Source organism: Ipomoea triloba, chromosome 1 (genome assembly GCF_003576645.1).
Source record: "Ipomoea triloba cultivar NCNSP0323 chromosome 1, ASM357664v1".
Classification (NCBI taxonomy): Eukaryota; Viridiplantae; Streptophyta; class Magnoliopsida; order Solanales; family Convolvulaceae; genus Ipomoea; species Ipomoea triloba.
The window spans coordinates 31230541-31244889 of NC_044916.1; the positions used below are offsets into that span (position 1 = coordinate 31230541).

General features: G+C 34.0%; 2 protein-coding genes across 4 annotated transcripts; one reads left to right on the forward strand and one right to left on the reverse strand.

Moving 5' to 3' along the window:
• Positions 1-116: 116 nt before the first annotated feature.
• On the reverse strand, positions 117-4904 carry LOC116026848 (argininosuccinate synthase, chloroplastic). 2 transcript variants are annotated; one of them, XM_031268272.1, is made up of 11 exons: positions 4809-4904; positions 4350-4462; positions 4149-4207; positions 3988-4069; positions 3378-3522; positions 3091-3139; positions 2796-2978; positions 1872-1946; positions 1571-1756; positions 894-982; positions 117-816 (listed from the first exon to the last, which is right to left on the reverse strand). In XM_031268272.1, exons 2-11 carry the CDS (start codon positions 4417-4419, stop codon positions 264-266), a joined length of 1491 nt encoding a protein of 496 aa, XP_031124132.1. In that variant the 5' UTR covers positions 4420-4462; positions 4809-4904; the 3' UTR covers positions 117-263. The 2 variants fall into 2 exon arrangements, with proteins under 2 accessions (XP_031124132.1, XP_031124139.1); XM_031268279.1 differs by having other exon boundaries at positions 4350-4457; positions 4809-4866.
• Positions 4786-12842, forward strand: LOC116026835 (probable inactive purple acid phosphatase 1). 2 transcript variants are annotated; one of them, XM_031268252.1, is made up of 14 exons: positions 4786-4870; positions 4968-5057; positions 8948-9132; positions 9273-9364; positions 9526-9592; positions 9738-9860; positions 9946-10038; positions 10157-10286; positions 10717-10798; positions 11051-11183; positions 11463-11668; positions 11744-11869; positions 11999-12308; positions 12389-12842. In XM_031268252.1, exons 3-14 carry the CDS (start codon positions 8956-8958, stop codon positions 12692-12694), a joined length of 1845 nt encoding a protein of 614 aa, XP_031124112.1. In that variant the 5' UTR covers positions 4786-4870; positions 4968-5057; positions 8948-8955; the 3' UTR covers positions 12695-12842. The 2 variants fall into 2 exon arrangements, with proteins under 2 accessions (XP_031124112.1, XP_031124120.1); XM_031268260.1 differs by lacking the exons at positions 4786-4870; positions 4968-5057 and adding an exon at positions 8391-8479.
• The last annotated feature ends 1507 nt before the right edge of the window (positions 12843-14349 follow it).

Consider the following 14349-nt stretch of genomic DNA (forward strand, 5'->3'; position numbering starts at 1 on the left):
AATTAGATGATTAAAAAATAATAAAAAATTACTGCGTAAATCTTTATGGCATGATCCTTCTTATTTTAAGTATAAAACATAACTCAAATTTTTTAAAACTAAACTTATCCAGCATCTAAGCAAGCCTTTTCAAAATTATTCAAACTTTCGAAACCAAACAAGTTCATTCATGATTTTCTAACTTTTTTGTTTGCATAATAACTCCCTAAACATCAAAAGTATTGTAACACTCCAACTAGAAAGTAGCAGCAAAACTAAGAATTCTAGAGACCCTTTTCAAGCATTGCTCGAACCCTCATGGGGAGTCCATACAGCCTAATAAATCCTGCTGCATCGGCCTGGTTGTAAAGTTCCCCGCTCTCAAATGATGAGATATCTTGCCTGTACAAACTGTAGGGACTTTGACGACCTGTCACTGTAACCGACCCCTTGTAGAGTTTGAGTGTCACCGATCCAGTTGTCGTCTTTGTAATTTCCTTCATGAAAGCGTCATATGACTCACGAAGTGGATCAAACCACCTGCCTGCATATACAAGCTCAGCATAGTCGAGCGCAATGGAATCCTTCCTTTGCATTGCTTCACGGCCAATTGTTAGGGACTCCAACTCACGCACAGCTGTAAAGAGGATTGTACCCCCTGGAGTTTCATACACTCCTCGGCTTTTCATTCCAACAAGCCGGTTCTCAACCATATCTATACGGCCAATTCCATGTTTCCCACCAATTTCATTTAGATGAGAAAGAAGGGTTGCAGGGGATAGCTCCTTTCCATTGACTGAAACAGGAAGCCCAGCAACTATCCCAATGTTTACATACCTATATGGAAACAAATGATCAAGCATCAACAAATGACCAACCACAGCAAGAAAATGAAAGAAGCAAAAGAAACGAACTCGGGCTTATCAGGAGCATCTTCTGGGTCAACCGACATCATGTACATATCCTTCTTTGGCTCATTTGCAGGATCCTCCAGAATATCCCCCTTCAGTATCATTTTTAACAAGTAAATATGACATCTTCTTAGTAGCATAAATATAAAAACTGTGCAGGGTCTTTTGATGGTTGGTTCATCGGCACAATTGGGTATTTATTATTGGGTTCATGGCACAAAATATAGGATGTCATTATTCAGAATTCTTCTGAAAAATAATTAAAAGATAATAGGTAGTTCTACAAATGAGAAATTATTTCTGACCTGTTCTTTTACCTTGCTACGCAATTTCTTCTTAAACGGTAAAATATTCAATTAGTAGAAATTTCTTATCTCATCTTTACATTTGATGAATTTATGTATTTAACCGTGGGTGAGCACTACACAATCTCTTTTATGCCAAGATCCTAACAAAAAAAATGATTAAAATTAAGTTGAAATCCAAAGCAGTCAACCCAAGACCCCGCTTGAAAATTTAAGGCGTTCACCAGATAAAATATCATATAGAAATCCCAGTCTGGAGGAGTGGAGGTTTTAGCTGCTTACTTAGGTGATAAGATGTCTTTTTAATGCGCACAAATCTTCAGTAAGATATGGACTTTAACAAAAGTAGGCAGATAAGTAAAAAGAGAATTGTACCTCATGACTAAGATGCCAAAGGTTCCTGTCTCTGCTATAGATGGACTTCTTTGTCACAGGTACAGGAACATTATGTTTCTTTGCATATTCAATAGCATCTTCTCTTCCCCTAATGTCCCACTCTCTCCAGGGAGCAACAACACTAAGTTCGGGATTCAGAGCAAAGAAGGTAAGCTCAAAGCGAACCTGTAAAATAATCAAGGCCATATTTCTAAAGATGGAATAAAAGAGAAGGTCCAATGCACTCTGCAAACCATAAAGGAACATGGAAAAAAGAATAGAAGAAGATCATAAAGCATGCCTGGTCATTTCCCTTCCCTGTGCATCCATGAGAAACAGCATCAGCTCCAACTTCTCTAGCAACATCAACCATTGCCTAACATTACCAAAAATGTGGTAGATCATAAGTAATATAGAGTAGAAGACAGCAAATACAGAGAAATATACAACTGTATTTATGAATGACCTTTTCATTAGATGAAACTGAAAACATTTCTTAAAGCTGATCATGAACAAAATGTGTGAAATTATTCAATGCCACATCCATTTGAAATGTAACAAATTATGTTGCTTTTAAAACTTAGAAAGATTTATCAAAAACCCACCGACCATCATCTTAATGTGCCATTCAAAAAATCTCAGTAATTAGTACTCCCTTATGTTGCTGCCAGTCATAAGGATTAACCTGTACTCACCAACAGCCAGGTTTAACCACAACCCCGCCCATGGACAAAATCCATATGCTGCAAAGAATGCATCTTGAATAAACAACAAAAGAAATGTTTTTCTTTTCTTGAATCCATTTCTTTAGAAGTAAACATGAAATTAATTGTAATACAAAATGCTCTTTCTGCCTTTCATGAGGGGGAGAGGGGGGGGGGGGGGGGGGGACTTCATTAGTTTACAATAATCTTATGAGATATTTTTCTGAGTGAACTACAGTGCCCAAATCCTGAAGGCAGCCATCTACATCCAATTGATACATCCACGCTTCAAGATGTAAAGACTAAATAAAAAATCAGTCATTAAGATCTGAGTGTGAAAATGGACCAAATGCTGCACAATGGGAATTGTGGGAAGTAAAAGTTAAATTTGGATAAACAATTGTGGGTTCATAGCATAGAACAGTAAAAATCAGCTAGTTTGTTTGAGTATGCATGTGCGAGAGAGAAAAACAGAGCAATAGCAAATAAGTCAATTATCCTGACGTCCTTGCACTTCACACCTTTGCAATGACAGGGCGTGCCATTGAGGTTCCAAGCAAGTACTTCCTCTCGTAGATAGCGCCAGCACGTAGGCATGGAAATATATAATCCTTCACAAATTCCTCCTTCAAATCCTTCACAACCAATTGACAAGCTCCACTAGCCTTGGCTTTCTCTTCCAAGCCTTCCAATTCCATATCCCCCTAAGAAGTTAAGAGTCAAACGAACCAACAAGTTCTAATATCAGCACCAACTTAACATACAAAATGACTGGCACAAAATTCTAAGCATGCATATATTTGAAATGCAACATACTTGGCCAACATCTGCAGTGAAACAAACAACCTCACAGCCATAATTTTCCCTGAAAGCAAGGAAAATTCTTATTATACAAAGAAGTAAAAATTAGAGTACCTTAGCAATGGCATAGGAAATGGTAAAGTTATTCAATTCATCAATGTGAGAACAAATATCAGCAGAATGCTACAGTCTCTTTTTCTTCTTTTTTTTTTAAAAGCATATCTTAAATGGAGGATTTTATTAACAGTGCATCTTGAATGAGCTGAAAATCCAGTCAGAAGTGTTCTTTGTATTATGCATACCTTAGCCAAGGAACAATAACAGAAGTGTCCAGACCACCACTATAAGCAAGAACTACTTTGTTCAATTTTTTACAAACTTGTTTTTCAGCAGCAGCAGCAGTAGTTGTATGCTTATCAGTATCACTTGTCAAGACTGCCTGGATGGCTGCAACAATCATGAAAAAATTGATAGCTCTGTGGAATGATAAATACCAAATCCCAGCTAACCAAACAAAGAACTTGAAAGTAATACCAAAGGGGTTTAGATGAAAATTGCCTGCACTTATTTTATTTGAGTTTTAGCATAGATGCTATTTTATTTTACATTATAAAAATGCACAGGAAAAAGCAATCTGGCATACTTCTAAAAGTCGAGATCAAGAATGATTGAAAATCTGTATACACAAACACCCACAAGGATATCATATGGTTCATAATCAGTCTGATATACTTCACAGAGTGCAAGTTTTAGAAAACAAGAGTACCTATAGAAGCTAAAAACCAGATGCAAAAGGCTAACAGAACTCTATAAAGCCTATTAATCTGGTAACTAAACTTTTATAAAAATAACATGGAATTTTTAAATGATGCAAAAAAAAAAAAAAAAAAAAAAAAGATACTTATGACTTACCATAATTACTACGAGGCAAAGCTAACTTCAAGTTTCTCTGGACAATAGAATGACCAAGAAAATCACTTGCTTTTGCTCCAATCTGGCATAACCCAGGCATGTAGAATAAGTAAAAGGAAATGTAAACTATTAGCTGTAGAGAGGCAGATCAAGTTAATAACCTCTAGCACTGAAGTCGACTTCCATGAATAACTTGGTTTTTCATCAAATCTATATGAACCTGAATGCAAAATTTAAAAAAAAAAAAAAAAAAAAAAAAAAAGGTTCTACAGTAAATCATCCGCTAAAACCGACTACTGTGAAGCAAGAGATTGCATCATGCAAATTTAACCATATAAATAATCAATACAAAAAGACACTACCTTTGGTCACTGATCCTCGGAAAGTCGGATTAATGCGAGAACACGAAGAAATGGCCTGAAGCTGAGCCATCGCCGCACTAACTCACTGGCAGATTTAGGTCAGGGGACCTGTACTGCAGCACCAAAAAAACAAAGAAAAAAAAAACAAAAAAACAAAAACAAAAAAGTGATTAAGGCCAACTAAATCTATGCGTGCGAGTGTTTGACATAGTTATCAGCTATGTGGAACTGTGGGTGACTGGGTGAATTTAACAATTAAAACAAACAGTAAAGTCAACAATGGCGGTAATCGTTTCGACGTGCGTGTAAGCGGCCTGGAAAATGGCGGCTATGAAACTGAAGAAGCGGGAAACAATGGCGTGAGTGATGCATCTTCTGTGTTAGGAAGGAGCGGTTATAGATGGGTTTAGCTTTTAGGGTTTTGGGTTTTGGAGGGGGAGAGAGAGCTGTATGCTGTACCTGGAGGACCGATGAGGATTGCGGAGGCGCTCTGAGCATATGACTCTACGAGGGATTGAGGAGTGAGTAAAGTACTTCTATCTATTCTTATTTTTCATTTCTATTTTTATATTTTAATTTTGTTTTTCTTTTTACTACTGACTCAATGTTATAATACAGTACAATGAGTCAATACCGTTTTCATTGAGACTCAATCCCACAACAACCTTTCATATGGGAGAGTAATTTGGTGTCAAAGTTCTTGGCGAGGTATATACTTATAATAAAGCTTACATTTTTTAAGAATAATAAAACTTACATTAAAAATAGATTATACGTGTCTTTCACATCAAATAGTAAAATTTAAAAAGTACAAATTAAGAATACATGTAATAAAACTCGTGCGTAGATAGATTTTAAAAGTAACATTGAATCAAATATTATTACAATGCAAAATTCTCGTACCACATTCATTCGGCTACCATTGCAATATATATTGCAATCATAAAAACATTGTAAAATAGATTGCAAATGGTAATTTAACCATATTATAGAGAGAAGAATATAAAAGATAAGTTAGGACTTACCTTTATTATTTTGTCATGCTTCCATTTTGCTCTTGTAATAACGAATGTCGTTAGTTTCTTCATGTTGTCATGTGAATAATGTATAAAACTTATTGAAAATAATTGTTTCTCATATTATATTGAGTTTTTTTTTTTTTTTTTGAAGAATGGGTGTTTTTTTTTTATAATTTATCTTTGAATTCTAAAAGTTTCTAATGGATAATTAATGTTGGCATTAATTTTGTACAACATGTTCTTTTATTTCTTCCCAGCAAACGTGGTTAAGAAAAACACTTTGTGATTTGGGTTACCACCTAAAAAAACATAGAAACAACTTTATTAAAATTTTTAATTTTGTTCATACTGAAAAAAGAAAAAAAAAACAATAAAATTTATTTATTTATTTTACTTCATACATGTTCATTTAATGAAACAAATTAACCAAACTCTTTTTATCAACTTATTACCAAATCCCTGCAGTTTACATTTGAGTTTCTGGCTAGTTTTTTTTTTTTTTTTTTTTCAAATCGTTCAAACTCCAAATTCTATAATCATTCATGGTTATAGTTGGCAATGGTGCTCTATATTTTTATAGCTGGTCACTGTGGATTTGGTATACTTTTTTCATCCTAGTATCCACATCTTTACAAATTTGTTTCGATTCCCAATACATGCCTCAGCATATTGTTACATGTTTTAGGTGAAATTTGGGCATTAAAGTTAAAGTATTGTTTGTAAATATTAACTTTAATGCTCAAATTCATTTAAAACAGGTAATAATATGTTGTGACGTGTATTGAGAGTTGAAACAAATTTGTAAGGATCGGATGCGGATAATTGGGATGAAAAAAAGTATACGAAATTCACAGTGGTCATTTATAAAAACATAGAGCACCATTGTCAACTATAACCAATACTAAATATGGAGGATTATAGAACTTGGAGTTTGAGAGATTTGAGAAAAAGAAAAAAAAAAGCCTAAAACTCAAATATAAACTGCAGGGATTTGGTAATAAGTTGATAAAAAGAGTTTGAATAATTTGTTTCATTAACTGGACATGTGTGAAGTAATATATATATATATATATATATATATATATATATATATATATATATATATATATATATATATATATATATNTATATATATATATATATATATATATATATATATATATATATATATATAAATTTCATTGTTTTGTTCAGTATGAACAAAACTAAAAATTTTAATAAAGTTGTTCATATATTCTTTTAGGTGGTAACCCAAATTACAGAGTGTTTTCCTAATTAACCCCATTTTTAGGAAGAAATAAAACAGCATGTTGTACAAAATTAATGCCAACATTAGTTAGGTTATTCATTAAAAACGTTTAGAATTCCAAGATAAACAGGATAAATTCATAAAAACACTCAATCTAATATGAGAAATAATTCTTTTCAACCAGTTTTCCACAATACTCACATGACAACATGAAGAAATTAACGACATTCATTGTTATAACTTATAAGAGCGAAAAGGAAGCATGGTGAACATAACAAAGGTAAGTCCTAACCTATCTTTTATATTATTTTCTCTATAATAAGGTTAAATTACTATTAGCAATCTATTTTACAATGTTCTTATGATTGCAATATATACTGTAATTGAAAACATATATCATATTTGGGAAGGTAGCTAAAAACAAGCTAACATATATTTAGGCAAATTCCTAACTAAAGGAAATTGTAGTCGGATACTGGAGCTTATATCGAACTAAAATATCATATTCACGAATCAATTTTAGAATAGGTTGAACATATAATTAATAAAACCAGTACTACATATATTTAATTTGAAAATCGTAATGGGTTGGTTGGTTGGCATGAATTGGAACTCAATTCCAATGTAATTCAATGAACACTCAAGATAATTTATCACGACAACCGATAACAAAGATAAGAAAACACAAAATTTGGAAGGATAGCATAAGTTTTAGACGGAGACCGGACTTATAGCTGCAAAATATAATTTTATAGTTGTGTTAAACAGTCGGATCAACCACTTTATTTATAGAAGAAGTTGTCAAATTAGCATTTAGGTGGCAATTAATATAATTTATAATGATATTGTAACATCTCCGCAACAAACAATTAAATATGCAAATAAAAGTTAATGTTACAACGGTTAAAAAATTAAAGTATTACGAGAAATTAATTACTCTATAGTAGACTAAAGGCAATTTTAACGAATTGCTTAACAGACTACGCAAAGCGCGGTTATACACTGATAAAAGATCATAAGACATGTCCCAATCGATAGACGAAAGACAATCTTAGTGAGCCCAACATGGTATAGGGTCATGTCGTTATGCCCCAACATTGTGAAGTATGTAAAAAAGTGATGCGATAATGTAATATTCTATTTTTAAATCTACATCATAATGTTCATCTCTTTATGTAGCAATATCTAATTGGTTCATTTTTTGTCTTTAATTATTAAGTTGATTCATTTGTTAACTCGTAGTAAAATCCATTAATTCATGAATAAATAAATATCAAAGATTTTATCACAACATAACAAATATGAATATTAGTTAAATTTAGACGGAAAAAAACGCATATATGCATAAATATAAAAAATAATATTACACATACTTTCACTTTATGCATTATTTTTAACATGATACATTTGATTCATTAAAAAAGAAAGTCACAATATTTATTCATATAATTTTTCTTTCTCTAATAAAATTGAGATATAATGATTTTTTTTTACTCTAAATAGTTCCGATATTATTTTTCCACATATCAACAAGACAAGGGTGCATTGTGCAGAACATGTGAAAGCACTTAAAGACATTCAAATCTATGTCTTTTTTTTTTTTTTTTCGTTTGTTTGTTTTTGTTTTGTTTTGTTTTGTTGAAAACAATCTACGCCCTTTCTAAGCAAAACATGGTGCTGCCTCATAGAATCTTCCATCATAGATGCTAGCTTACTTTGACTGTTAAATTGTTGCACCACCTTGGAGTTGTGGGCAAGATAATTATGGGGTCCATTGACTCTTGATTTCACCCCCACATGCCACATCACCCACTGAAGTATTTAAATTTCTGCATTTTTCCTTGGAAAGTTTTCATAGAAAGGTCAGTCGTCTCTTTCGCTGAAATGGCTCTGTTACCCATTTGCTGGATTTATGTTACTTTTCGTGCTTGATTTGCTAGTCTGGAATGCATTCTACTTGTTCTTCAATTCCTCAGTGTGGGTAGAAGAATTAAACTTTAGATTTTCAGCTACTTTAAACACTCAATGATGGTAATAGGAATCGTGATTATTTGGTTTTTGAACTCAGTTGCTGAATTTCAATTGTTGAAAATTAAACTCTCTACACATACTTTATTGTTGGGAGGTTTGTTCTGATGATGATATTTCCTTCATTTGGTTGTGTGGAAGTGGTTGGCTATGGAATCCTAATTTGGCTATTGATTGATATTCACAGTTATAGCGTTAATAGTATTAGGCTGACTTTATGCATATTAGGAAATTATCTGAACTGGAGTTTGTTGTTGGATGTTTTCCATCTCATTGGTCCTTGTTGTTCCAATTGATATCAGATCATAGGATGGATGCAATTAGACTTTTCATGGTTTTGCTGCCGATTTTATTGGCTCTGATTTGCCTTCAAGGAGTAACATCTCACGGGGTGCAGCCACTGGCAAGGATTGCAATTCATGATGCAGTGGTTGCTTTGGAAACTCAGGCTTTTATTAAAGTTACCCCTTCTTTGCTCGGGTCGAATGTATGCTTCAACTTCCATGGACCTATTAAGTACAAATTATATTAGTCCTTGATCTAAAAATTTTTCAGGAAATGTTTTGCGGTGTTGAAAAATGATAGTGAAGATATAATTCTTGATTAATCAGTGCTGTTTATTTCCAGGGTGAAAATAAAGAATGGGTTACTGTGGAGTATGGCATGCCAAATCCATCAGGTGATGACTGGATTGGAGTATTTTCTCCTGGAAATTTCAGGTAATAGGAACATAATGAATTGCTGTACCTTTACAAATTCAAAGCTCTAACTCGGAATTTTGAACAGCAATATATAATTTAATTATCTCCACTTTTAGTTTCTATAGAGCTTGGTCGCTGTGAGCTAATGTTATGCACTTACTTCTATGAAATATCTTCAGCGAGTCAACCTGCCTCCCTGAAAATCAAATGGCAAGTCCACCTTTGTTATGTACAGCACCTATTAAGGTTTGTGCTTTTCTTTTCCAATAAGATAGTGCTCAACTTCTTTGAAGTTTTTGTCTCTTTAAGTGCTTTGCATCGTGCAAGCCCAACCATCTTGCTTTTATCTAATTACCTCTACTAAAAACACTATTTTAAAATTTTCGTGCAGTATCAATTTGCAAATTACTCCAACTCCAAGTACAAAGAAACTGGAAAAGGATTATTAAAGCTTGAATTGATCAACCAGAGATCAGACTTCTCTTTTGCACTCTTTTCTGGTGGATTATCGAAAGTATGTGTGGTAACCTAAGTCTTTAGTTATGATTTTTTCCCATGCACTCATTCTTATACTATAACTTTGGTGCTTTTATCAACAGCCAAAGCTCGTGGCAGTGTCAAATGCAGTTTCCTTTGAAAATCCTAATGCACCATTATACCCAAGATTAGCCCAGGGGAAGACATGGGATGAAGTATGTATGTATATTTACGATGAAACAAAATTTTCTGTACCATTATCTGCTGCCTGTGTCCATATATGTAATAACATAATAAGTTGAAAGATTGAAATCATTACGAATTTGTTACTAGATGACTGTGACTTGGACTAGTGGATATGGGATCAATGAAGCGGAGCCATTTGTGGAGTGGGGTCCACGGGGAGGAAAACAGAGTCGCTCTCCAGCGGGGACCCTGACTTTTGACCGCAGTAGCATGTGTGGTAAGTTGAACTTCCTTTGAATCTTATCATTTGTTTGCAAGGTTGGAGTAGAGCTTCATGAATGCTATATGGTGCAAACAATTTCCAACTGAGTTCTTTCTGAATATAATTGAACACTAAGTGAACTTGTAGGATTACTTGAAGAAACGTGTTAATTCTATTCTTCTGAACAAAGAGAAATTAAATGTGTGTTAGGATACAAGTGTAATTATATAAGATATGCAACAGACAAGAAAAATTTTCCGTAAAAAATTGCTTAAACAAGACCAGAGAGCATTCTACAGATATTTTGACATTTGAATTCACTTATAATTCTTACCCAATTTTTGTGAATTACATTAAGTCACATAACCGGAAACTCTATTCTTTATATAACATATCATCTATATGATGGTCAATGGGTGTTATTATGTGCTAAACAAATGTGTAGGTGCACCTGCAAGAACAGTTGGATGGCGTGATCCTGGATTCATTCACACAGGTTTCCTTAAGGAGTTATGGCCCAACTCATTGTAGGTTTTATTGTTTCTTCTTTATAAAATTGGTGATGATGCTTCAGAAATCTTCCCTTTAATAGTTTAATCTCAAATTAAAACAGCAGTTGTTTTCTGTGTTTTGTTCATTACAGGCAAATACGGAGTAATTAATAACAGAACAATCCAATATTTTCACTTTTTCCCTATATGAGTCAAATTTAGCATTGTAATATTTTGTGTTCACTTTTTAGTACAGATACTTAGCTCGTGTTCCATGTCATTTTACAGGTATACCTACAAGTTGGGGCATAAGTTGCTTAATGGCACATATATCTGGAGTCAGAGTTACCAATTCAAGTCTTCTCCTTACCCTGGTCAAAACTCTGTACAACGCGTAATCGTTTTTGGCGATATGGGAAAGGTTTGGAATATATGTAACGGAACTAGAAAAAGATGTGTCTCTGTGCGCTTCAAATTTGTGATTCACTTGCAGTTCTGCCCTTATCTACCTTATAGCAATGCTTCATTAAATCTCATCCAAATAACTAAATTAGTATATGCTTTTAACTAAGTATACATTGTTAGTATCTGGTACAGATTTCTTATATGATTATTGGGATTATAGATAGAATATACTTTTTACATGTCTACATAATCGCATAGATGATACAATAATGTGCTTCCACTTGTCAATCCACAGGATGAAGCTGATGGCTCCAGTGAGTATAACAACTTTCAACCCGGTTCCCTTAATACCACGAAGCAGCTGATAGATGATCTAAAAAACATAGATATAGTCTTTCACATTGGAGATATCTGTTATGCCAATGGATACATCTCGCAGTGGGATCAATTTACATCACAGATAGAGCCAATTGCTTCACGTGTACCTTACATGATTGCGAGGTAAATGCAAATCCATTGCAGAACTACCTTTCTGCCTTTAGTTATAAGTTATAACTAGTCATTTGTGTTTTGCAGTGGCAATCATGAGCGTGATTGGCCTGGGTCAGGTTCGTTCTATGGCAACATGGATTCAGGGGGTGAATGTGGTGTTTTGGCTCAAAATATGTTTTACGTTCCTGCACAAAACAGGGAGAAGTTCTGGTACGACTGCCAAATGCTATTTATATTTAACTGTAATGTATAAGGTTGAGACTAAAGCTTATGAAAAGGTTTCTTTTTCCCACTTTACAGTCTTCATACGTCTCAAGTTACTTGTATGTGTAAACGCAGGTACTCTACCGACTATGGCATGTTCCGATTTTGCATTGCTGATACTGAACATGATTGGAGAGAGGGCACGGAGCAATACGAGTTCATAGAGCACTGTCTTGCATCTGTGGACCGACAGAAACAACCGTGGCTCATTTTCCTTGCCCACCGTGTCCTTGGTTACTCTTCTGGTGCTATCTATGCCATTGAAGGATCATTTGGTGAGCCTATGGGAAGGGAAAGCCTGCAAAAGCTTTGGCAGAAGTATAAAGTTGATATTGCCATGTATGGCCACGTTCATAACTATGAAAGAACATGTCCCATTTACCAGGTAACCTGAGAAGATTTCTACATACCAAACATCATCAACTTTAATTTCCAATTATATATGCTCCTTTGACTTGGTGGCAGAACACTTGTACGAATAATGAGCAACGCTTCTACAAAGGCGCCCTGAATGGGACTATACATGTTGTGGCAGGGGGAGGAGGCGCAGGCCTAACATATTTTGCCAACATATCTACTTTGTGGAGTGTCTTCAAAGACTTTGATTATGGGTTCGTGAAATTAACAGCGTTTGATCATTCAAACTTGTTGTTCCAGTACAAGAAGAGCAGTGACGGTAAAGTCTACGACTCCTTCAGGATATCCAGGGATTATAGAGACATTATGGCTTGCGCCCCGGATAGCTGCCCGACCACCACGCTAGCATCTTGATCAATCATCAACGTAATACTACTCTCAGAGTCTCAGGTAGTAGTAATTCTGGGATTTCCTAATTCACATCCTCAGGTTGCCAGTTTCCTTGTTACTCAAAAAAAAATAAAATGTAAATACTAGTCTCTAGTCTGTAGCACCACATCGAACTCTTTTGTACTGTCTTTTAAGATAACGTTGTAAATACAAAATGTAAAAATTATGTAATTAGTATATCAACTTTCAAAAAAAAAAAAAATAGAGATTACCTTTCTTCTATTAACATGATTTTGATGACAGTTTCCATGTAATTATGTAATTAGTATATCACTTTCCATGTTCTAAAGGATTTTGATGATATGGCGTCTGGTTAAGCTGATGTGGTTGACAAATTTTTTATTTTTTATTTGCCATGACGTCCCAAAAAATAATATTTTGCTTCAATCCATCAAAAAATATGAAATCGATCGGTGATGTGGCATCACTCCAATTATATCCGAGGTGACTAAAACAAAAACTTCCATTACAAAAATTAACAACTTCCATTCCAAATGCATCATTATCATTTTGTTCTCTAGTAGATGAAATTGGTCTTTCCAAACAAAAAAAAAAAATCACAATCATACCCACTCATGAAAAGATTTCAAGCATGCATATTTACTAAATGGGTCATTCCAAAAAATTACACCAATGTAAAAATAATATACATATTCGCACCTTTCATCTTTGACAACCAAAAAACTTCTTCCCAGAATCGCGAGTTGTGCAAATTGAGGATTTCAATCCACAATGACAGTACATTGCGGTCTCATACTCCAAGTTGTTTCACGCACCTGATGAAGCCAAAGATGAAGACATTTCAAACCAAGAAGATGAGCGAAGTTGAAGAAAGAAGTCGAAGATGGGTTTGAGAAGATGAAGCTAATAGTGACTCTCCCATATGAGAGATCATGAGATCGAGCCTCAATGGAGGCAAATTGACTCTTTGTTCTTCATCAGGTTGAGAAAGTATAGATGAACAGATACTACAATGTAATGAGGTAAGTTGTATTCAAATAAAATTCCATGTCAACAACCTTTTTTTAATTAAATTTCCATGTCAGCTTAATAGTTAATATAGACTGGCAATATGATGGAACCCGGCCGGACAAAAGTAAAATGCAAGAATTTTAGGAAGTTTATGTATCAAATTAGTTTTGATTTCAGACCAATAGGTTAATTGAGTACTTATGAGTAGTAGATGGACCTATTTGACCATTTTACCTTTTATATTTTGATGTAAAAGTATTATATTTTTCATTAAAAGTATCACATTATTCGTCATAAGCATTACACATTCTATCACAAGTATTGCTAATATAATTCGCTAGTCAAAACTACTTATACAACTGTTAATTGCTAAATTTTGGGTTCAAAGCAAGAAACACCTAGTTGTTATTCAGTGGACCACGATTCACAGAGCACTAGCTTAGCCTATATGGACCATGGTCCAATACGATTCTCAAATGAAATTGTAGTAAAGTTAAAATAATACTTTAGTATTGTTAAAATGAAACAAAAAACAGAGCTCATGCAATAACGTATAATGTCAAATGAAACTGTAGTAGAATTAGAATGATATTTTAGTGTTGGTATAATGAAATTAGTGTGTGTACGAATGAAACTAAAAAACAGAT